The 26,133-nt window shown below is 38.4% G+C and overlaps 1 protein-coding gene across 1 annotated transcript in view; it reads right to left on the reverse strand.

Moving 5' to 3' along the window:
• Positions 1 to 2,966: 2,966 nt before the first annotated feature.
• The window catches only part of TTLL7 (tubulin tyrosine ligase like 7), a 60,031-nt gene continuing 36,864 nt past the window's right edge, over positions 2,967 to 26,133 (reverse strand). The window contains 6 exon segments of the mRNA XM_015823221.1: positions 2,967 to 3,629; positions 13,336 to 13,509; positions 14,492 to 14,652; positions 19,569 to 19,649; positions 22,030 to 22,135; positions 24,311 to 24,346. Of these exon segments, the coding sequence (XP_015678707.1) occupies positions 3,515 to 3,629; positions 13,336 to 13,509; positions 14,492 to 14,652; positions 19,569 to 19,649; positions 22,030 to 22,135; positions 24,311 to 24,346 (673 nt within the window). The 3' untranslated portion in view covers positions 2,967 to 3,514.

Consider the following 26,133-nt stretch of genomic DNA (forward strand, 5'->3'; position numbering starts at 1 on the left):
CTCTAGCTAGAGAGAAATTCCCTGAAGATGGACTCCAGCATGAGCCCCAAAACCCCTGCTCCCAGTGACTGATTGGATCCTGCAACATTATCCTGGGACATGTATATTCACCTTCATTTGTAATACATTTATTTAGTTCTTCTTTCTTTTTAAAGACCTCATTTAATGCCAAAATTGCTGAGCGTACACCTCAGATTCCTAAATGTCCATAATTATTACTCGGGTTTGTCTTAAAAGTTTGACAACAATGTGTCTTTGAATGGGAATGTGCTATTTCATCTGCAGAGGTTTTTTTCTATTCTTTTCCCAAACCTGTCAGAAGTAGCATCAGTAAGCAACATGTTCAGTTGTGCGTTTAATTTTGACTTTGCTCAGTTTTTCAGCCTTTGCCTGTTTTTTGAATGTATTACATTGAATTCATGCCAAAAGAGCTTTACTTTCTTCTTTTTTCTTTTTTAGAATTTTAACATGACCGAACAGAGCAAACTCTCATTTTTTTTTACTTTATGGCCATGTATATCTGGAAAATATTAAGATACAAAGCAATAGCAATCGTATTTGACCATAAGAGGAGAGGACCCTCAAAATTCTTACTGAGGAACTGCTTTTTATCCGGACAATGATTTGCAAAAAAAAAAAAAAGAGCATAACTTTTCAAGTTTCCAAAAGCTTTTCATATGGCAAGACATTTAAACCCCAGGGAAAAAAAGGACAAGGACATGGAAATACGATTAAGCTATATTTAACTAAACATGGAAGGGCTTCAAACTGATTAGAAGACTGCCTGCATATGCTCCTCTGTTCCTACTCATTTTGACCTCCAAGCATTTGGTCCTCCAGGCAAACTATAAAGCTGCCCTTCTTATCTACTCGTTTTCTAGTTTTCATATGTTCAGGCAAGTGCCTGATGAACACTTTCTGCCTTCATTGTGGTATTGATCAATCCATCTGCCACGATCCACTAACTATACTTGAGACTGGGTAACATCCCAAACATACAGTAGGGCAGGGTCCCCAACCTCCGGTCCATAGACTGGTACCAGTCCATGGCATGCCAGCAACCCGTCCACACAAACAAGCAAAGGCCCATCCATCGGATGCAGGCAGCACACAAAACCATGCATCTTCCGGTCCGCAGAAAAACCTCTCTCCATGGAACCGGTTCCTGGTGCCCCAAAGGTTGGGGACCTCTGCAGTAGGGGGCTCTCTCCATTCCACTTACGGCTTTGGAATTGCTCTTTTTGAGAATATTTTTGAAGAAAAGCAGGCTAAGTTGTGTCAATAAACAAAAATAAATTTATTTGGTAGCAAAGCAATTGCTTTGGCAGTGGCACACTTTTTCCCTTCCTTCCGAGAAATTAATGCTTCCTATTAAAATCCATAGAATATTGTTTATGGTCCCTGGGACTCACTGCAACCTTCAGAAGTGTATCTTATTACAAAAGTGCATTGTATAATATTTGAAAAGCATATGATAGTATCCTAAGGATTTTAAAATGATGTTTGTACTGTCAATCGCATGGTAGAAAGTACTTATTCTTGAAAACTAAATTATCTTCTTGAAGAAAGCAAGCAGCTCAACATATACACACGCATACATACACACGCACACACAGAGAGACACAAATAAAAGAGCCAGTACAAATGCTTGCTGCCCATGTTTTTTATTAGTAGTAATAATATTACAACGCTCCAGCTAGAAGCTATGGATCAGAACGGATGGTCTTGAATAATTTACCCAGAGGATTGACTTCGCTTAACTAAGAGGTCTCAGCATGCCCTTACTGAAAAATAAAAATTGCACATTTCTTATCCTTCACTTCAGTTAAAAATGTGCCCAAAGGTACATTAGGCTTTATACAAGTGTCTTTAACTGTGAAACAGAAACAACATGCTTAGGAGTTTACTATCTTTATTCCCCTAAGCCTTATCATCTATCCTAATGGCACATTGCTCCCTACAAGAGAAGGAAAACAAACAAACAAAAAAAGCTTTACATAAATAGTTCAGATCTAAAGACATTCTGCCTATAAAATAATTTAAATTTTAACAGGACCTGCAAGGTCACTTTTGTTGGGCAAAGCAATCCCATACTCAGATGATACTGAGAATGGAGTCCTGGAGCCATGAGACCAGTGGAATAGTCCCTGTGATCTGTCCACTGACCTACAATGTGGACGAGTATAAATTAGAGTTAGGACATTCAAAATAGCCTGGCCACATACACAACCATTTTCTTTTTCTTTCCCTTCATTTAAATCCCTTGTTTGGAGTCTGTAGATTTTTCCTTGAGACATTGGCTTCTCTATGGAGATGTTCCCAATTCTCTTGGCTATCAGTGCAGTATTCCCATTAACTGTGTTGCTGTGGAGCCTAGAAATATTCCAAGGAGGGACTGCCGACAATTGTATACTAATTCCTCCTTTTAGTAATCTGGTGGCCAACCAGTCTTCCCTATTCCTTCCCCGTTTTAGCTTGGATAAATAGGGAATGAACCACAGAATTATACTTTATAGTCTGGGTTTCTTCCTCCTTTACTTCTTTGAAGGAGGGACTCTGCCCTGCCATCTTCTCATCACAGAAACAAAGTTGACTGTTTGACAGTCTGTCTCATGTCTCAAAGCAAAAGGCCAATTAGGATTCTGGAAAGAGAAGTGTGGCCAATCTGCATTATGAGTATTTCATAAAGAGCTGTTTCTACATAATACTCCTTTCTTCTTGTTCCCCAGCATTCAGTCTTATGCCCTCTGAAATGTGTGTGCAGTATGAGATCAAATATACGCCCCAAGTTACGCACACTTTCATCAGGGGTGGTGGTGAACCTACTGATTGTGGCTTATAGACAGGGATGACTTGCTTTAATTTTGAGCCACAACATGTCCCAGATATAGGCAATGTAGGCAGGATCATTGGTGTGCTCGTGGATTTTCTCTCTCCCATTAAGTTCAATGGCAGAGACTAGACCAGATCTGGAGCTAGAGAAAAACCGCCACTTCTGTGGGAACATGGCCACAGATGGTAGTAGTGTGGGATGTGACCAAGCTTGGTTCTCTCTATTCAACTTGCATCTCTGATATGCTCTACCCTATCTGTAAAGATATCTTCATTGAGAGAACACCTCTGCCTGCAGAGAGCTCTAGTAGCACATGAGTTAATATTGCAACATAACTGGCATTTCACCAGAGAGCAGGGCTTTCACTAAAGTCTGACAGCCCCTCAGCTGAGAGATCTCCAGTATAGGATTGTGGCCTCTGCGCCTCTGCAGCAAAAGTATCCCTTTTAGTACAAATTTATTTAGTCATCTAGCAAATGTGGACATTCACGTACCTCTGTAAACAGTTTAATAAGGTTTATTATATTCTGAGAAATGTTATGTGTTTACAGCAGATTTCTGAGCTACATTTTATATATGGTAATAAATATATAACAATATCTATGTTCAGTTCCATCACACATTTGTATTTGAGGAGAAAAATAAAGCGAATTGCCCATTAATATAACGTTCCTTTTAGTTTCACGAGTGCTCATATTTAGATGTAAACAAAACCGAGCGAGTCATCCCAGATGAGCTACACCCAAAACCGGTGGAGGGTTTCATGATGAATTGCAACGGTCCTGGTAGTAAATACCTAGAAAAGGGTTTAGAGACAAAGGCGTAAGAATTCAACAGATATCTTCAATTCAACTAAACAAGTATTCACAAATAAATAATCTATCAGGAAAAGGGACATACATTTGTGTGATTCAATCATAATATGACCAACAGTGTAAATATCTTTATTACCTTGCCATAACAAAGGTATTATCTTACTAACACGGCAACTGGTGATTCAAAGAGAACTTAATAGATTTTAGGACAGTATGTTAAAACTTTGCAAACATGCATTTTAAAAATATGACGAACAAGCTGGTCATATTCCGCTCAGAACATCATCAAGGTAGTATTTGTAAAAAGGTGATTCACTTTTTCCAAATATAATTTTTCTACCTCATCCAAATTCTGATCTTACAATCTCTGCAGTATAGGCTTTTGCTCCCATTGGGGTGTTCCACTCAGAGTTTTTAAACACAATCAGCAAATAACTACAACACTTATGCTGCAGAAAAAAACCTGATACATAATGAAATTTTGAATATATGTTTTTGTTCTATTTTCCACACTTCAAGATTCTTGACATTTAGCTAGTTTTTCATTATTTGTTTATCTTGCAGAATAATATATTCATTAGAACATAAATACCTTCATGTACTAACACACACACACACCAAACAATGGACAAAATGCTACTACCACCCCCACAAACTTCAATTAAACCCTTCTGTATGAGAAGAAGATTGCAGACTACAGATGAATTATTGCATCTTTCAGTTGCTAGGATGATCAGCATGAATCAGATTGGTCAAGAAAAAGTTTGGAAGATAAATGAAAGTAGAAAATGGAAGCCACGTTACTTTGAAATAGGGAACAGAAAAGAGATAGAAACTTTTGTAAGACTCCAGAACAGATCTTTTAAAAACCAAGCGACAAAGCTTATATTTGGAACAGAACATAAATTTGATACTTTCCTTTGATAATAACATCATTTACATTTTTTTAAAAAAATGGCCAAATATACACCAGCGTATCTATCCATTAGCTAGGTCAACCCATGCCCAACCCGCTTCCTACTGTTTTCTGGAAATTGCTAAGGAAGTTTTTTCACAATTCTGCAAATATTAAGGCTTGCTCAGTTAAATTATATTGTCCTTTCACATAAATTATATACTTTGGAAATGCTCCTCAAATTGGGTAGTTTCAATATTAAAATTTGATAAAGAAATACAATATTTGGAAGTAGGTCAAACAATCCTAACTTCTTCTCTGAAATGAATTCAGATATATTATTTCCAGATATCATCTGGAATTCATGTTTCTCTCTTGGTGCTCAAGCCAGAAATTATGGTTTCTGTGGAAAAGATTTTTTTTTATGCCTAGCATACTATTATCATGCTTCATGCATGCAGTGTGGTACTACCATTAACATACACACATACTGGCAACCTGTGGTCATAACATTTCTTTTCCTTACCCATCACATGCCTACTTTTTAAGATTTAAAAGCAAGTAAAACGTGAGCCATTTAAGAAGTAAAAGCCGTTCAACCTCAACAACTTTTCTATTCAATTATTCCTCATATTTTCTTTAAAAAGGACAAGTGTGGCCTTTATGCTGCTTATCCCAAATTATGACAGGGTCAGCGTGAAGGAGGACATAGAATTAAGGGGTAAATCATTTTGTGTTGCTTTGTTAATATATTATTGCCTGAAATAACCCCTGACCCAGAAACATCGATACCAAATTTTGCTGCAATTAGACTAAGCCCTACCATTACTTAATGAAGTTGTGATATAGCCACCATCTCATTATCATGATTTTAGCAAATTGCTAATTCACCATTCATCAGTGACTCTCTGATTTATATACTTACATCGCTGGCAACACCAGCAGAAACAGAACTTGAATAAAAACCTACAAACAATCATTTATCATAGATTGCCTAATAACCACCCTTTAATTTATTTCCCATTACTAACGCTCTATAATTACTTGCAGATATTAGATGCTCCAAAAATGTATAAAAATAACACCTACCCTAAGTGGAAGCTACGTTACAAGTAATGTATTATGCTAGAACTAGTACACATAATAGAGCACACTGTTTAGAAAACGTTACCTCATAAGATGATGAATTCTAAGCACCGTGCTGTAAGAGTCACAATGATTAAATGCCATGAGAGCATATGCTAAAGCCAGGTTGTTGTTATGGAAGGCTCCCCATGAAAGAGCTGCACACAAAGACCTGCCTTTAGCGGAATGATGCCTATATTTCAGGTTCCCTTCCCTCCCGGACCAAATCCAATGAAGTGTGTAAAATGGCAGAATTCATGCCTAAGGCTCCATGCAAAGATCATTAAATATGTCCACAGTAGAAAGGACACATTAATTACACATTCTGAAGGTTCAGGGGAAAAATAAATAAATTAAATAAAGAAGTGGGGAAAAGAGCTTTTTGTGGTGGGCAAGGGAAGAGATGGAGAAAGGAGTGGAGTAATTTTAAAGACATTTCTGAGTGACAAAGTGTTTACTATGGTATTTTATCACCCGGAAATGAAGAAGAGAAATTCCTGGACGTTTTGACAGGCAATAGTGGTTAGCTGAACTGTGGCACTTACAGTACATAATGTGAATATGTAAGCTATGTTGAAATAACTCTCCATAACGTAAATCATGAAAAGCAAGGGTGATCTTTGGTCAAAGTTGATTAATGTGAGATCATCAATAAACAAAGATAAAATATTAGCCAGGCAGTTTTTTGTTGTTGTTTTTGTAGAGCAACTCACTGCCCTGCCAAATGCTTTTTTGCATTTGGCTTTAAGTTACATGACACAAGTGACTGTGAGTACCTAATAGTACAATTATAGCAAAGAACTGGACATCATCACCTATTACTTGAAAGAATTCTAGAGTCTTTAAAAAAAGCACGCTGCTTCCAGCAAATTCTGCCAAGCAAATATGTGTAACTTAGAGAAATCAAAGTGGGTAGTTAACAAGGGTATTAGAAATGTCTCTTTAAAGCCTTCATGATTCTAAATGAACAAACCAAGAGTGCTAAATATATTCTTCACTTCAGCATTTTTAAATAAAAAATTACTAGCTCCAATAACAGGTTAAACTTTCATTCAATTTAGTAGAATTACTTCCATATAGATACTATTCTATATAGGCAGCGCGGTGGCTCTGTGGTTAAGACACTGGGTTTGTTGGCTGGATAGCTTGGAGCCCAGGTCAGGTTCAAAAACCGAGCACCGCGTGATGGGCTGAGCTCCTCACCCCAGCTTCTGCCAACCTAGCAGTTCAAAAGCATGCAAATGTGAGTAGATAAAGAGATACTATTTTGGTGGAAAGGTAACAGCGAACCGTGACGTCATGCTGGCTACATGACTGCAGAAATATCTTTGGACAGTGCTGGCTCAATGTCCTTGAAACAGAAATTAGCGCTGAGCCCTATAGTCGGCAACAACTAGTGGAGTAAAATCCTCAGGGACTTAGCTTACTATTCTCTATATATTCTGCCCCGCCAAAGAAGCATCTACTAACTATATGTATAGTTAGTCCTCGACGTAAGACCATTTTGTAGCAACTGTCTTAGTTACGAAGATGCTGAAAATTGTCCAGCCCTCACACTTACAACTGGGTTGCACACCTACGACTGTTCCACATCCACAGAATCATGTGTTCAAGGCATTGTCAATGGATGTGTATTTTTATGGGTTGCACCATCTACCTTGTGCAACCTTCCTAGTTGGCTTCCAACAAGCATAGTCAATGGGGAAGCTGAAATTGCTTAACCCATCGCGTGATTCACTTAACAACCATGGTGATTCACTTAAATGAACGCGGCAAAAAAGGTTACAAATTTTGGTACAACTCGCTTAATGATTGTCTTGTTTAGAGAAAGAAGTCCCAGGTCCAACTCTGGCCTTAAGTCAAGGACTACCTGTAACATATTACTCTGCAGGTTCTGTCCAGAAGCTGCAGCTGCAAAATTTCTTCTAAATATACCATAATCCCTTGCAAAATTAAGTTTGTCTTTGCTAACATGCAAAATGCATTGCAGTAGTCCAAACGGGAAGCCTTGCGCACAATCATCCGTGCCTTAGTCAACTCCTTCTTTGGATTACTGCAAAGTGCTTGAAGACCATCGGAAGTTGCAACTGACGCAGAATGCAGCAGCATTCAGCTTTGGGTACCCCGTGGTACACCCAACAAACACCTCTGCGGCATGAATGGCACTGGCTGCCAGTTGCTTTCTGGGTGTGATTCGAGTGCTGGTTATCATCTTTAAAGCCCTACATGACACAGAGCCATGTTTCTTGCACAACCCCCTCTCTCTAAGGGTTTCTGCCTGTCCTACTAAATTAAATTGGGGAGGAGGGCTTTTCAGGTCCTCTCCCTTAAATATTGCCATCTGATGAAACCCCAGAGGCATGTCTTCTCAGTGGCTGCCCCAGTAATTTGGAACAGCCTCCCACCAGACTTCAGAGGAATTGCTACCCTTTCAGCCTTCTGAGGTGTGTGAAGACTTGTCTGTTCCCTCAAGCACTGGGTTAGAATGGGGGGGTTAAGCTGTGAAGCTGACTAGTGTGGCATCTGGGGGGGGGAGTTAAGTTTTTAATTTCAGGTAGTCCTCGACTTACAACAGTTTAAAGTTACAGCAGCATCGGAAAAAAAAGATGACTTATGACAAGTTTTTACATTTATGACCCTTGCAGCATCCCCACTGTCAGGTGATCAAAATTCAATTTTACAACGGAAGCCGGATTCGCTTAACAGCAGTGTTACTCACTTAACAACTGCAGCGATTCACTTAACAACTGTGGCAAGAAAGGTTGTAAAATGGGTCAAGACTCACTTAACTGTCACACTTAGCAACAGAAATTCTGGGCTGCATGGACTATTGGGAACTGCCTAGAGTCTTTGTGTGAAATAGACGCCCATCTAAATCCTGTAAAATAAATAATAATGGATTTCAACTGAATTGAGTAAGGAGTAGGGGGAAAAGGGCTGCCCTAGAAAACATGTATCCAATTAGGAAAGTTGGAGAACTCCTCGGAAAAAGATTTGAAGTCTATAAAATACTTTCATTTTAGACAGGGCAGGAGAATAAAATACAAAAAGATAGCAACTACACTGCAGAGAAGAAATCCATACTATTTTTTTGTTCAAAAGGCAATTCTGAGCACAGCAATTGCTATGGTGCATTAACGATATCCCCGATTAAAAATTAGAATTATAGGTAGTTCTTGGTTAACGGCTGTCTTTTTTAATGATCATTCACAGTTACAACAGCGCTGTACAAAGTAGCTTTATGACTGCTCCTCGAACGTATGAGTATTGCAGTGCTAAATGTCTATGGAGATTCTCGGTCATCCAGATCGTAGTTTATCCCAAAGGTGTTTTTTCACGAGGCAACTGGACTTCCTTGTTTTTCTTTGAAGATGTTTCGCTTCTCATCCAAGAAGCTTCTTCAGCTCTTCAGAGAGAAGCGAAACGTTTTCAAAGAAAAACAAGAAAGTCCAGTTGCCTCCTGAAAAAGCATCTTGCAGTGTTCTGCAATTACATGACTGCTATTGGCTAACTTCACAGCCAGCTTCCAACAAGCAACGCCAATGGAGAAGCCAGCGATAAGCTGCCATTTGTGGTCACAGACTGTTCAACTTAATGGTTGCGGATGATTTGCTTAACAACTACAGTAGAACTGATGTGGTCCAGCACGGTCATGTATTGTTTCACTTAACAACCATATTGCTTAGCAACAGAGTTGCCGATCCCAATAGCAGTCATTGTGATGATGACTTGTAACACCAGGAGCAGCATTTTGACCAAATCTTCCCAAGCTTTAAATGTTATACAGCTTGTCATAGAAAATGTTACAAGAATCTTTGTTTCAAGAGTCAAGAAGTGAAAGCACTTTATATATTGGCTCTGCTAACCCAGGTTTCTCTAACTTGGCCAATGTGTGTGATGTGAAAGCAAGTGTGGTGTGTCATGAGAACCGGAAAGACCCAGATTCAAGTCTACTCTCAGCCATGGAAACTCCCTGGCAGTTTCCACCTAACTCATTGGAATTGCTATTGTAAGGATAAAGTCCATTGTAAGGATAAAGGCTATGTAGCCACCAGAACTTATAGAGAAAAGACAGATCTGTAAACGTAACAAATACATAAATGGTGCCTTCCAGACATGTTGGACTACAACCCTACCTTATAACAACTCTCTAGGGCAGAGGTCTTCAAACTTGGCCCTTTTATGACTTGTGGAGTTCAATTCCCAGAATTCCTCAGCCAGGCACGCTGGCTGAGGAATTCTGGGAGTTGAAGTCCACAAGTCATAAAAGGGCCAAGTTTGAAGACCTCTGCTCTGGTTTCTCAGGCAAGGATTTTTTTTCCAGCTTTGCTACTAAGATCTTCTTAACTGAAGATGCTGTTCCTGAATTATGTTGCTTCTCAGCAGTACGGTTCATCTTTGTTTCCCCATCAAAATCTGTTTCTGATTATTTCAAATTACTCAACCTGAGGTGGCAATTTTCTTTGGAACGATGTTGTGTACTGAAAAGGAGACAGAAAAAAGAATTCAAAGGATCTGAACCTTCCCTTATCTTATTTGAAAAGCAGGTTTGATTAGGGCATTAAGAAGACTATGTACTTTCTTTGGAGGAAAAAAAAGAAGGTTTATGATGATAATATCATATGAGCTTTGAATTGGAGAGTATACATTTCCAGTTCTTTCCAAAGGAAATACTGATGAACAAATGTCTGGTGGTTAATTGCTGGAATGAAATTACACACTTCAGATCTGGAAATTAAGGATTGGAGCATTTCCAAAAAAGGCCAGTTATAAGAAAGAAAAAAGAAGTCCGAGTGGATCTTTAAAGGGAATAGATTTACTGCAAATTTCCTGCAACATCATGGAGTTCTCAGCCCTAGAAACACCTGCCAGCAATCATCATTCTCTTTCTCAAAGTTGTCAAATGGCTGAAGTTTGCTTTTTTTCCTGACAAAGGCTACTGCCTAACTATTGTGCATTCGAATTACTACATTAAAAAGATAGAACAAACAAATTTGAACTGTGTTCAATTTAAAATGCCCTTTTGAACATTAAACAGGCTGAAGGCTCACACTAGTATATTAAACGGGTGATTTCAGAGATTTCCAGAATGATTTGGGCTCAAAAGAGTTGGATTCAACACATTTCTGCATATGTCTATTACATTACATTTTCATCTTGCCTTTCTCCTAGATAGAAGCTCAAGTTGTTTAATATGCCTTCTCACTTCTTTTTATCCCTCCTCCTCTACCATAGGCCTATCAAATTGAAGAGCTGAGAAAAAAATACCTGGCTCAAAATTCTTAGAGAGACTAGAACCTGGATTTCTCCAATCCAATGTTGCCATTTTTATTACACTATTATCATTTTTTTTTAAAAAAAATGTTATGCAGAAACTACCATCTGGAAATGTATTTCAATTTTTGTCACATATTATATTCCAACATAATGGAGTAAGGCAGGCAGGATCACTAACATGTTGAAGTTTGGGGATGTACCGCAGGCTTTTACCACAAATAAAATTATTTCAGAATGAAGTAAGATAGCATCAGAGCTATGTGATATTTCTGTGTCATGGCTATGTCGAAGATGCACCACATCCTGATTACTATGGCCCTATGGTGAGGAAATTTTATAAACAATTTATATTGGGTTTATATTTCTAAAAAAAATACCCATGCTTAATTTTGCTCCTTTTTGAAAGGACTGTGAATTAAAATAACGTTCCATCTAACCTGGAATCACTTCTAATAATGACACATTAGATGCTTTCGGAAAAATGCATGGGTTATTTCGGGTTCACAAGTTTATCGTAACATTTTTTTAATTCTCAACTACTCAATATACAGCAGGGTTAGGTATGGCCTATACCATGAGTTGGCAACCCGCGGCTCCAGAGCCGCATGTGGCTCTTTTGACCCTTTCCCAGCCTCCGCCACCATTTGCAGAGAGAAAGACAGAGACAGAGAGGCACTTGCGCTTCCCTTCTCTCTCTCTCTCTCTCTCTCTCTCTCACTCACTCACTCACACGCGCACACACACACTCACACTGAATGGGGGAAGAGGACTGGCAGACCAAGGGCAGGAGAGAGCCAGCCCAATAAGAATGTGTGTCAGCTTGTCCGAGAACAGCGTGAAGCCAGCTTGTCAGGTGAGCAGAAGATTGGAGAGGGAGAGGGAGGGGGGAGAGAGGGGGTGGAGAGAGGGAGAGGAAAGAGAGAGAAAAAGAGAAAAGGAGAGAAAGAGAGAGAGAGAGAAAGAGGGGGGGAGAGAGAGGGAGAGGAAAGAGAGAGCACTCATGCATAGCACCCTCTATTTCTTTTTAATTAAGCTCTTCAATCAAGCCTCCCCTTTTGGCACGCGCGCATGTGCGCACAAGTTTTGCAGCAAGTTTTTCTGTGGGAAACGGGTCCAAGTGGCTCTTTGAGTGTTTAAGGTTGCCGACCCCTGGCCTATACGTTATCGATCATTATGAGCAATGACGAAGTATCACTCCAGAAATAAATGGAAGGGTATACCACAGCTGGATTATTAAAACCTATGGCTACTACTACAATGTATAGCAGCAAATTCTGTAAGTTAAATCAGAATCGCTACAAATAAAGCCCTTGGTTGTTCTGGTTGATCTTAAATTTGCCCAAATAATCATTTAACAGATTAAAAAAAAATTACTTTGGTTTGTGAACCTGATACTGTCTTCAGAGAATTGGACAATTATAATAAAAGTTTAGCCTAAGGATTCATTTTGTAAAGTTTATTGTTCTTTTAGAAGTGCAGTATGACCTTATTATCTCTTTGACTGCGTCTGGGATATCAATATCCATATGCTGATCTATCGGCTAAAATGTCTTCAAAACTGAACTGGGATGCTGATGGAAAAATGATTCTGAATGCTATTACTAATTGAATAAATCTTTGTCAAACTGTTCCAGATCATTCAGTGAAAGTAACAGCTTTTTAAAAATTAGCTCAACATTGGGAAGAGTTCTAATAGATCTCTTGTCCTATTTATTAAAAGGACTACCCAAAAAGAATTTGTATAGATGTTCATCCAGCCTACACCAATCTATTCAAGCTTGGGAATTCATTTTCATTATATTAACATGCACCAACTTTGTGCCTCTCAGATATTTTATATCTCTTAGTCTTGGAAAACAAAGGGAAGAAAGTGACTATGTTTCTGCACTAAAATAATAGAGGCAGCAATCAGAAGCTAGGAATTACATATATACTGTAAGAATCAGGGTTTTTTTCCCTTCCATTCACTTGTGTCCAATAATAGGAGTTTGCCTGCACAAGTAATTTGTAATTTCCTTGGCAAGGTTTTTCCAAAGTGGTTTGCCATTGCCTCTTTTCTAGGGCTGAAAGAAAGTCACTGGCCCAACTTCACCCAGCTGGCTTTGTGATTAAGGCAGAACTGAACTCACAATCTCCCAGTTTCTAGTCTGATGCTTTAACCACTACACCAAACTGGTTGTCATAAGAATCAGTTTAAACATATGTAAACTGCTGGATTGGAGTTACTATACAGGAATGAAACATTAAAAGTTAAATTAAACTTTTAATTTAAAGTTTAGTATCAACTGAGATTCTGCAACAAAATCCAATGGTATGGTAATCACACCCTTGCGTCCCTGCATTGCTTTTAACATCAGACCGCAAAACGTCAAATTCAGCATCATGCATACCTTGTGTCGTCCCAATCAGAATTCATTCCAGAAATGGACCCTCTAACATCAGACGAGTATTTGTAAACCACTAGCAGGCACTGTTTACAAAGCTCAACTATTCGTTGGCAACACTGGAGCTGATCGGCAGTCACGGCTTCTGTGCTTTTACTGAATATTGTCTCCCAAGAGCTCCTGTTGGCATGGAAACAGACATGACCTCATGCTTTCTGCCACAAATGACAATCTGAAATCTTTACATGAGAAATTTAGCTACGGAAAAGGAAGTGAATTAATGTATGACCTTGTTAGTTTACAGTAAAGAGCTGGTACTGTTTCACCAACAGTTGGCGGGAAATAGGAAAATACAAATTAATAATTCAGTCTTTGTCTTTCAAAGGCCTCACTAGTCAGAGTTTCTGTGGTAGAACTGTTTTTTAGGAGAAGAGAGTGTTGGGTTGGGAATTGCGTTCTTCTTTATTCCCAGCAACTGGGCCCTTGAAATCCAGCAACATTGCCAGGATGGGCTCTGGAAGGAGCAAAAAGCAATTCAGGAGACAGAGGAGTTACTTCTGCTCTTGACTCCAGAGCAGCTTTCTGCTTTCTAGATTGGATCAACTTCAGCTCTAATCATCTCCTGCCAGGATAACTGTTGTCTATGGACCACCAGATGATTAGGGAATAGGAGAGCTGAGCAAGTGATCGAAGCAGCAAAAAGTCTGTGTGTGTGTTTGTGTGAAATTTCAGTTCAAACCACTACTTCCCAAAAGAACATGCCTGTGATTTTGAACAATTCTGTTTTGATTAAAAAGTCCTGCATCCAGTGATGGGATTCATCCGGTTCGCACCAGTTTGGCAGAAACAGTAGCTAATTTTTTGTTGAGTTCTGGCCGAGGCCCAGAACGGACTTCTGGAAGCGGCATCCACACAGAGAACCGGTTGTTCACATATTTGAATCCCACCACTGCCTGCATCCATAATCTTTCCAACACTCAGAACATAAAATATGGAAATAGAGGAATGAATATTTTTTGAGAAAGTTTAAATAAGCAAACAGTATTACTAAATTTTAACCATGAGGAAAATAAATCTACAGCAGTCACAAAAGAGAAAACGCTTTGTTTTTATTCAAGAAAAACAATTTCCGTGTCTGTGTTTTGTGAGTGTATACTCTTACCCTGAATTACAGAAACAGTTCCACAGCCCTTGGCCATGGCTCCAGAGCAGACGATTAAACACACGGTTAAAAAGTCGGTACAAATGTAAACATTCCACATCTGAAACTCTCCAGATATGCTTCAGAACAGAGCGAATACTGACTTTCACAATGTCTAAAACCTACAAAAAAGATTACAATGAATGAATAAATAAATAAATGTTAAGGAACAGTTTAAAAAGCAACTTGAAAATTATCTCACAGGTTCTAGGATGGATTAATTTTTTAAAAAAGCAGTACACTCTTAGTACTTGACTTGTTGCCTAGTACATCCAATATATGTAATCAAAAACATTTTATTTATTAAATTCATATGCTGTCCAAGATGACTGTAAACCAGGAGTAGTCAACCTTGGCTCTTTTATGACTCCCAGAGTTGAAGTCCACGAGTCATAAAAGAGCCAAGGTTGACTACCTCTGCTGTAAACAAACACAAATTAATTATTTATTAGGCACAAGGCAACTCCTACCATTACAACCACAGCACAAGGAAATATAAAAGGAAAGGAGGGGGCAATTGTAGAAAACCTAAGTAGTTTTTATTTTATTTTTTTAAGTTTACATTTTTTTCACTTTCATAAACCAGAACTATTTTCAGAGGTATAAAACAACTGCTATTAGGAGGCTTCCAGATTCACATAATCTGACTCCGTTGACCATGATTGTTGAGATGAAGCAATTTGTGATAAAGGTCGAATTCAAAGGAAACCTGTTCTTCCCATTTGCAACCCAAGCCAGCTACACACAGTATTGATTGGCTATAAATCCTTGATGTCATGAGATGACCTCAGGAACAGCGTTTCAATGATCATGATAATGACAATGAAGAAGTTTTTGATTCGGTACATCAGTGCATCAAACTGAGAAAAACTCTGCTTGGCATGGAGAAAAGGGGAAAGGCATTAAGGTGATCTAATTTCAGTCTCCTGGTTAATAAGTTTTCATGCCCCTGGTATTCTAAGCACAAGCAAAGGCTGAATTTGACCTGCTGGGAAAAAAGGCAGTCCCTGACATTTCTGTGCTTCGAAATTCACCCTTGATTTCCTATAAAGCTGACACTATTTGAACATTCTATTTTTCTACCTAAAATCGTATCCAAGCTAGTTAAACTCTAAGTTAATGCTCTCAACGTAAGGCATCTACAATTCTCATTGTTTTCTGAATATCCTGCAGATGGTTTGAGGGTAAGTTCTTTCATCTGATTACACAGGAAGCCAGTAAATTATGTCAGTGCAGGCATGGCTAATATGATATCTTAACTAGAAACTGATACTATTCTTGTTTAATATTCCACTAGACTTATTTCCAACTGTTTCTGGCTCATAGTGAAACATTACTCTTATCAATTTTTCTTTTTAAAAAAGTAGACTTACAATTCTTCTTATGGAAGCTTTAATTTGTCTTCTATTTATGTATTTAAACAAAATAGATAATTTTATTGCCCTCTAGATCCAGCGACGGTTAGCCTATTTAAAGTATTCTTTTTGGTGGATATGTACTGTTCTTTACCACTCAGTAATGTAATACCTGAAGGGCTGATTTCTATAACTAAATTACATAGGACAGGCCCATTAAAGGGCCATGTGGCCATTTAGATGTAGACCTCACTGCTGGGGATATATTCAGAGCCTTGGAAGAGAAATCAAAACTGGTCACACGAAACCAAGTTCTTCTACTTTAGGACAGTGATGACTTTATTTCAATTCCTTTCAGCACTGAGTAGATGTCACAGAGCCACGTCTTGCTGCAATTAACTTATCAATTCCAATTTTCTGTAAATGAATGCTAGAGATTCATAGACTTTATACTGGACCAACATGTTCCCCTCAACATCAAATGTGGGACTGTAAATATAAGAACAATGCAGAAACTATTTTGTGGCTTCAAGACTAATTGACTATGAATTAAAATAAAAGCTGGATTTAAAGAAAAATTATTTAAAGAAGCCTGGACTAGAAACTCTCCACAAAGCAATGCAGATGGAAGGATGGACATACCAGCGTGCACAAATACCTGGAAACCACAGGTAATTTTATACATAGTGCAATAAAACTGAATTTAGACTTAAGACTTACAGGAATAAAAAAACATTTTTCTATTTGCAGACATGTTTTGTATTGCATGTAGCGACTACTGTATGCTTTTGCAAACGTGTTCTATATTGTGTAAGAACAACTGCAAAACCTCAAATATTTCTTTCACAAACCTAATCTATGTCCCCCCCCCCCAAAAAAAACCACCCTTCTTTGAATTTGGCATAAATTGCCAAGTCAAGATAATGTAATCATTAACAATTATTATCACAAATCTAATACAACGGAAGCAGGCTCAGAAACAAGCTTCTATACCAACCCCTACATATGATATAGCTACCAAAAACCCTTCTATCTTATCTGCCAACCTTTTCTGCAGCAGAGCAAGTCTGGTCGCAAACACAACTTTTCCATTAATTAATCCTTAAAATGGATTATGAGCCATTCTTTTTATGGAAGCTTTCATTTGTCTCCTATTTATGTATTTAAAAATAATAGATAATTTTATTGCCCTCTGGATCCAGCAACGGTTAGCCTATTTGAAATATTCTTTCTGCTGGATATGTTTTTGGTGGATATGTTTGGTGAATAAGTACCCATGTTTCCCCGAAAATAAGACCAAGTCTTATATTAATTTTTGCTCCAAAAGATGCATTAGGTCTTATTTTCCAGTTAGGTCTTATTTTTGGAGAAATACAGTACTAAATGTGTCCATCTGGCAGATGATCTTAACTTAACTTGGGGATTATATTACGAGTGTCCTGAAAAATCATGCTAGGGCTTATTTTCTGGTTGGGTCTTATTTTCGGGAAAAACACGGTAGCAAAGTATTGGTTTGTATTTTTGATTTGTCATAATTGTTGTATATTGTCCTTAACCAATAATACATGTTTTATACTGCCACTTTCTCTTTGTTTTATCTTCCTTTTCTTAAGCACTTGCCCTTACTAACATAGAAAGTACTGGTTTATCCAATCGGGTCTCAATGTGTACTCACACACATTAAGTACAATGCCAGTGTCAAAGCTAATCTTAAAAACAAGATTAGGTTTAAATACAGAGACAAGCCTACAGAACCCTCTGTTTTTCAAAAGAAGTTAAGACGTTAATAGTACTTCAGATAACATTCACCCTCCCAGTCATCAGCCATATTTTCCCAAAATGAACACATTTTCTACACAGCAATCTAATATGCCATCCTGAACCTAGCCAATGTATCTGAAATACCACTTAAATCAGTAGAAGAAAACTGATGAAATATGGTAATTTTTTTTTAATGGGGTCTCCTTTAACCACCTACAGGAAAATACAAGTTAGTATGGTTTCGAGCCTGGGAACAACTGACTAGTTTGAAGCACAATTGTGGGGACGACAAAATAAGGAGAAATGAAACAGCACAAATCTTATTTTTGGACCCCAAAATGCTGGGGACTGTAGGGAGGGTGAAATTTCATGCTTGTGCGGCAATCGCTCAAGTAGGAGGCTGGAGAAGGAAAGTGGAAGGACATGATCTGCCAATGGAGAAGGATACAGTGGTGTGTGTAGAAGAACCGCTTTATATGTTTTACCAGTGAGACCAGTCTATCAGGGCAACCTGGTCTACACCAAATATGGGACAGAGCATACTGCTACATCTGCCTAACATGCAAGTGGCCTGGGTTCGAATCTCAGAAGGGTATGGCTAACTGATGAGAGCTAAGTAGCTTAAAATAGTTATTACCAGCCTCCCTTTAATTCTTTGTCGGTAAATTTAAATGTAACACACAAATAATCTGTCGCAGAAGCGATTGCCTGTGAAGGCTCCTAGATTGGGGCTGAAAGGCGAAAGTGGAAGCAGTATGCTCTGTCCCATATTTGGGGTAGACCAGGTTGCCCTGATAGACCGGTCTCACCGGAAAACACTTAATCTCCCCCCTGGTACAGCCGACAAAGCAAGAAGTGCCCATGGCCTAGAGGTTAATACATCTGCCTAACATGCAAGTGGCCTGGGTTCAAATCTCAGAAGGATATGGCTAGCTGATGAGAGCTAAGTAGCTCAAAATAGCTATACTAGTCTCCCTTTAATTCTCTGTCAATAAATTTAAATTTAACCACTTTACATCAATCCTTTCCCCCCCCTCTCCTACCCTGGGGGCTTTAGAGCAGCATGAGTAATTGGATCACACACAAGTTCTAACTATGAAAGGAAGATGCTTCAAAACCTGAATATAGATCTCAAGAAGAGAATTCCATAAAGAAGAGGAAGTTGCAGGCAAACTAGAGGAGACACCATGGAGGGGAAAGTGTTACTTGAAAAAAGAATCAACTATACAGGACTGATAATTGCACCAAAATATTATTTATGCCAATTGATCATAGTGCAATTGTGCACCAACACATTGTGCATAACACATTGTGGAAGTGCATCACGTCCTTAAAGCTCTGTCCTGATATGCTGGCTTTTGAAAGTTATGAGAAACCTGATGGTGCAGTTACTTTACCTAGAACCTGTATTGTGATATAAAAACTTTGAATTTAGATTAAATCACTTGTCAAGATGGCATATTTCATTATTAAATTACGTATATTGGTTTGAACAGAATATGTTTTTCCTATTAAGGCTGCTCTTATTTTAATTTTCAATTTATTAGCACCACGAATAATGCGCCACCATATTATAATTATTGCTAAACCCATGGACAAATGGAAAACAGAGACATTTCTCTGTACAGCATGTTCCACCATTTTACTACTTTGAAACTGTAACTATCTTGCTCTATTTAGGTGGCAATTCTGATCATTACATTACTCTCTAATGTGCCATTTGCTCAGATGAAATGGAGAAACAGCACTCTACCTACCTACCTACCTACCTATCTATCATCTATCTCCCTGCTACAAATTCTTAAAAATATGGAGGACTCCTGAATTTAAAGGTACAGTATTAGCAGGACTTAATAAAGCAAATGACTAATATAGTTGTTCATGTGGCTAACCTAGAGTGAAAACAAGAAGTTGCTACTCACCTTTCGCTGTTTTACAGAGTCTAATTTTATTAACCAATATGATGCCACTTTTGATTTATGGTATTTCCAGTTATCCATTATCTGTATCAAAGACAAAGTATTAGAAAGGAGAATGAGATAGTTTCTAATTAATTATGCACACTACTCATTCTTTCACTCATTCATTTCTTCTACTGTCACATGTCAAAGGCAATTGAATTTGCTTCTCGCCTAGTCTGCTCTAGTGAGAACAAACATTACCCACTATGCCAGAGTAAACATTGTAATCATAACTGCGCAAATGTGAGGATTGCCTGCAAATTAACCATGAAGCAATTCATTCATATATAACAATAATCTAGGGGTGAAGTTTCAAATATTTTACCCCAATATTTTGCAATTACATTATTTTCTCTGAAATCATTTGTCATTTTTGAGACTTAAGCACCCAATCCTTCGGAGCTCTTTGCAATTCCATTTTGAATTTGCTACCATGAACTATGAACAGTTTAATATCACCAAAAACCTAGCCATCTCGTGGCTCATTTTTAAATGGACTGAAAGATGCCCTTCAAAAGATGCTCTTCAAAACATTTCTCTAAATTGAACATTTCTGTTTAGGAATTAGCAATTCAAAAAGATTCCCATTGCTGCTGAATCTGCTAATACTCAACTGGAAATATCTTAAGTGTTCCTAAGTGCGCATTTTCTATTTGTTCTGTTTTACAGCTGTCATCTTTGTGTACAAGTATAGGAAGGCTAGATTTTGGAAACATAACATGATGTTAAAGCATTTCTTTGCAACATAAACATTCTTTTAAAATGCTGTGCCATAGGTAGTTCTACTGAGTACTTTTCCAATTGTGCCACTAGATGGCACAAATATGTTATGCTGAAAGACTAGCAATATTGATGATATTTACATCTGAAAGTAAAAGAAGTTTCATATTCTCCTCCCTCCACCAAGGATGGAAACGTCCAGCAACTTAAATTATATTCAGATGCCTTTCTGCCCACAGCAAAAAAAAAAAAAAAAAGCAATAGTGCAACAATATTCTGGTAATAAACCAATCACAATTAGGATCTAATCTTTCCAAAAGTTATTATTAATTGAAAAGCAGTCTCATGTAGTAGCTATGGAACATACATAATGTATTCTGTGTCATCTTAAACAATAATAAGTTGATTGTGGCATAAGCTTTTGAACTGCAAATCTTAGCATGTCTTAGCAAAGACATGCAATAATTGAGAAGATTGATCATTGTAATGTAATCCATATTTTTAGAAAACTTTTTAGTACCTGGCTTTCTAGCTTATATTGTAGCTTCCCCAACATGTAAGGTGCTACTTTGAAAAAATTATATATAGCTCAGACAAACAAGCCAGATTACATACTATATATTGACAGTAATTTATTTGCCCCAGAAAAAAATAATCTTTTCCCAAATATTTCATGACTTTAGAAAAACTCAAGTCAGGTAGAAAAGCCATCCACATCCCATCTACACCAGGCATGCCCAATCTGCATGTAGCCATGGACAGCTAGTATTCCCACAAGATCATAAACTTTTAACATTATGTGATTTATACACCCTTAACTATCTTCTATATAAATAAAAATGTAAATGTTCGTTTGTTCAAAATCTTAAATCTCCGAAAGTTCTTCATCGATTGCTTTGAAATTTTGACATAACGTTGCATTCGCATACGCGCGTGTTTTTATATACCTACTATTATATAGATGTCACACCTGTGACAGATAAAAACATGCTTTTTTTGAAAAACAGTGCCATCTGTTGGACGTAAATTTAACCAGACTGAGCCACAGCAACGCGTGGCCTGGTACAGCTAGTATTATATATATTTATATGCAGCCGAAGACAATTCCTCTTCATTCAATGGAGTGCAAGCAAGCCAGACGTTTGGACACCCTTGATCCTCACTGTTTACAAACTGGAATACTTGTGCTGGATTGATTTCAGAAGAACAAGCCTCCCAGAGAGATAAGGAAAACAATGCAAACTTGCTGAAAATTGGGTTCAAGGGGCTTTTTCTGTCCCTAAACTGCTTCCACTGCAGTTCTTCATTGCAAGAACTACCATTTATCTTGATAAGTGAGTGCCAGAGACTTTTTTTTTTTAATTTCCTACACTTCCCCCCTACACCCACAACACTTTTTAGTGTGTCAGGTTTTAGACGGTGTGCCTGCAGGCACAATGTACCTTGTTTACTGATTACATACAAATCTTTTTGGCAGTTGAATGGGATAAAAATGCTGTTATCAAATCAATCAACACCTCCAATTTCTCTGAGGAAGTTTTTCTGTGAGGATATTTTGTCTATCACTTTCCCGTTCTGTTTATCACTCGGTTATCACTGCAAAACATGGTGTGTAGTACTACTGCTCAGCAGGTTTCAGCAACAGCCACCTCACCCGCAACTAAAGTTTGCCTTAATAACAACGTTCTTCTGTGCTACTTACATCTTCGATGATTAGATCTGCTTCTTCGTTTGTTTTCCCTGGGTATCGTATCTTCATGTCACTGAAAATGGCTAAAGTTTCCTTTGTCAAGAATTCTTCCTGTTCCCTTGTTCCCTGCTGCATTTCACCCTGCCAAGCCAGGACGAAGAGTATGAGATAGCTGAAAAATTCTGTTTCAGTGTCAGTAAGCTGCAAAATCATTCAGTGCTTAAATTGTCAGTTCTTTCCATATAAAACTGAATTAACAGCTTGCTCTTTAATATACCATGTTTCCCCGAAAGTAAGGGCTAGTCCTAAAATAAGCCCTAGCTTAATTTTTGTGGGTGGGCCTAATATAAGCCCTACCCCAAAAATAAGCCCTAGTTTGTGGGCAAGGCACATACTTAAAAATCAAGCTAGGGTGGGGGTAGGGGTGTGGATCTGCCCCACGTGCCCCGCACCCACTTACCTTGCAGCCAGGCTTCTCCTCACTGTCCCACTTCTTCTGCAGCGTCTTCTGCAGCCCGGCCTGCATTTCTCAGTCACAGGCCTTTACGGAAGGCCTGTGTAGCCAAGAACCGAGCTATGGATTCAATCCATAGCTTGGTTCTGCAAGACCTCTGCAGCCGAGGACCGAGCTATGGGTTAAATCCATAGCTCGGTACTCGGCTGCATAGGCCTTCTGGAAAGGCTTGGCTACAAAATGCAGGCCGTCATGCAGCTGCAGAATGAAGATGCCCCTTCGGCCCCAGAAGAAGTGGACCTGCTGGGCTGGGCTGTCGGTGCCGGATTTGAGTATAAAAGACATCCCCCGATGCCTGGTGCCTCTTTTGGAGGCAAAAAAAAAAAGAATAAGACCCGGTCTTATTTTCAGGGAAACACAGATTCTAAATAATACCTTCCTTGACAACAACACTATTCATACAATGGAAATAAATACAATAGCATACTTTAATTTATGATCTCTTGGAGGTATCGCAGGCATGGAAGCCAGTTTGACCTGCCTACCCATACAGGCCGTCTATATATTCTTATGGAGTTTATTTTATAAATGTGGATTAATTAATAAAGAAGGAAACAGCACTCTTATACAGTCAAGAAGAAAATTAATAGGCCAAGAAGCCATATTTACCCTGTTTTTATGGTTCTTTCAAAATAGTCTCCTGGGCTGGTATAGGTAGTCCTTGACTTACAACCATTCATTTAGTGACCGTTTGAAGTTACAACAACACTGAAAGCGTGACTTTTGACCGTTTTTTACACTTACAACCGTTGCAGCATTCCAGCATTTGGTCACATGATCAAACATGATCAAAATTCGGATGTTTGGCAATTGGTACATATTTATGACGGTTGCAGTGTCTCAGGGTCATGTGATCACTTTTCGCACCCTTCTGACCAGCAAAGTCAATGGGGAAGCCAGAATCAATTACCATGTTACTCACTTAACAACTGCAATGATTCACTTAACAACTGTGGCAAAAAAGATCGTAAAATGGGGCAAAATTCACTTAACCACTGTCTTACTTAGCAACAGAAAATTTGGACTCAATAGTGATCGTAAGTCGGGGATTACCTGTATAAAGTAGGATGCGCCCCTTTCGTGTGACTATATGCTGCACACTTCATAAAAATTATTTTTGGTCTCCAAGGGGTCCTTGGATCAAGGGAAAAACTAAAACTTTGGGTACGAGTAGAGTGAGCAAAGAGTGCAAATAGTTTTAGAGGCTTACGGCATTTCTTTTGCCCATAATCCTTATTTCCCTAAAGAAAAGGAGACCAGAATTGTTTAATTGTACCACTAAGGGTAATTTGTGATACTCATGAGCATAAAAGATTTTGCCCATGGACTATTCTCACATAGCTATTTCTATCCTTGCTGGCTTCCCTGAATTCAACAGAGGTTTTTAAAGTAAATGGATAGCTTCTTTTTCTTGCAAATTCCTCCCTCTGTGCAAATTTTCTCTAATGTGTTTGGGAACCCTCCAGAGCATGATCGGAGAGGTAGAAAGAGGTTAAGAGAAGAAAACGAAGGCCCACTATATCAGCGTGATTCCTGCGTGGCATAAGGCTCTATGAATTATGGAATAAAGTGCTATTTAAACATATGGTGTACCTTTGTAATTATTAATACAGAAATAGGTTGAAAGTATTAATGAACCGTACATAATCATGGACTCCATTTATTTTGTAGCAATGGATAATGTAACTGATTTAAAGTGCTAAGGGTTAATAATGAATAAATGCACTGTAAATTTCTCATAGCTGAATTCAAATCATAGATGCTGTTCTAAATAAATACTTTTTCTACATTTTAAAAACACTTCCATTTATCTGGCTGGCTGAATACAAGACCCTATGCTTACTTGTAAAGAAGTAATATAATATGTACAACCTATTTCAGCAAATCACCATTAGGAGTATCTGCAGCATTTGGGGGCAGGTGGCGAACTCACCAATTCTAGTCTGCAAAAATTCAAACAACCACAAGATAGCAGCAGATTTTGAATGTTCTATATATATATATATATCTTTACTGACATCTAGTGGTCATCTACATTTTGCAATCCAAATCTGGTAATCTTAAATGGGGGGAAAGAAATGTTGAGGAGCTGAAGAATTTCCCAGAAAAATTAAATTTGGAGGAACAAATTAATTAATTTTTTAAAATCTGAATAAAGGCTCTTTCAGGATATTTTTTCTCCTATAGTGTTTAAAATGGAAAATCTCCCCATCACTTGCAGTAGCAAAGAAGTTTGCATGAAACTCCTCCCTAAAGATTTTCCAGTCAATGATGCTCATAGAAGCTCTATAGCCCTCTTCACCTAAGAAAGAAGCTATTTAGCTCTTTGCCATGGACTGCCTCACCTGTACAGTAGAAATATGTGGATCATTATAAATTCAATTCAATTGATTCTTCAAGTTAGCGGGGCAGTATTCCAGTCCATCATTTTAAATATTTTTAAGATCTATTTTTAAAAATACAATTTTACTTTGCAAGTTTTCTTAACAAATAGAATATTTATATGTAATTTCACATGTTTATAGCTTTTAATGTAATTTCCTGACAATTTTCCTGAAAATTGACTTTAATTTTTTTATCCAACTCCAACTACTTTAAAAAAAAATGTTGTTGTTGTTTGGTGGCAAACAACAATAACAACCATGAATAAACACAATAAGAAAAAACACAGTGACTAACATGGAAGGAATAATCCATAACTAAACTAATATACAATGTAAATACTAAAAAAATAACTTAAAAATAGAAAGTAATAACTCTGTTTTCACACTGCAATAGTGCGAATGCATCTAGAATACTGTAACCAATACTGATTGCCACAATACAAGAAGGAGGCTGAGAAATTGTAAGTGCAAAAACGAATGCTGGAATTGCCTGGAAGTTAAATCCTATGATGAATAGTTAAAGGAACTAGGCAAATTGAGCCTAAAGAAGAAAAGACTACGGTAAGATAGGATACCAGTCTTCATATGCTCAAAGGTATGTCATAGAGAAGACAGTATGGATTTATTTTTTATAGCTCCCAAGGATAGGACAAAAAGCAATTGTTTTAGCTGGTTGAAGCTTTATAGAGGGAGATCCAAAACTTTTAGAGACCGAGTGCCCCAAAACCACCACCACCCAACCATCCCCGCTCCGCCGTGCCCGCTGGACCACCCACCACCTCCATGGCCTGCCACAGATCAGCCAGACAGCCCAGCAGCACAATGGTGGCCACGCCCTCCACCCGTACCCTGCAGCATTATCTGAGCGCGATGGGGTGCAAGGGCGGAGTCTTGCCCCCGCTGCCCGGCTACCATGTCCTTGGCTGCGCAGCATTGCGTGGGCCGTGCCCGGGGGCGACTCTCCTCCTGAGTGCTGCTGGTTAGGAGGGGTCCGTGGGAGGAGGTGGGGCTGGGGCAACGGTGCGTGTGCCCACAGAGTGGGCTCCGAGTGCTGCCTCTGGCACGCGTACCATAGGTTCGCCACCACTGCCCTATGCCATTCCAGACAAGTGGCTGTCCAATCTCTTCTTAAAAACCTCCAGTGATGGAGTATCACTGGTGGTTATTGCCAAGAATTATCACCATGAAGAGCAAGAATTCTTTTTAAAATATACACAT

This window comes from Protobothrops mucrosquamatus, unplaced genomic scaffold (assembly GCF_001527695.2).
Source record: "Protobothrops mucrosquamatus isolate PMUCROS unplaced genomic scaffold, P.Mucros_1.0 scaffold1802, whole genome shotgun sequence".
Lineage (NCBI taxonomy): Eukaryota > Metazoa > Chordata > Lepidosauria > Squamata > Viperidae > Protobothrops > Protobothrops mucrosquamatus.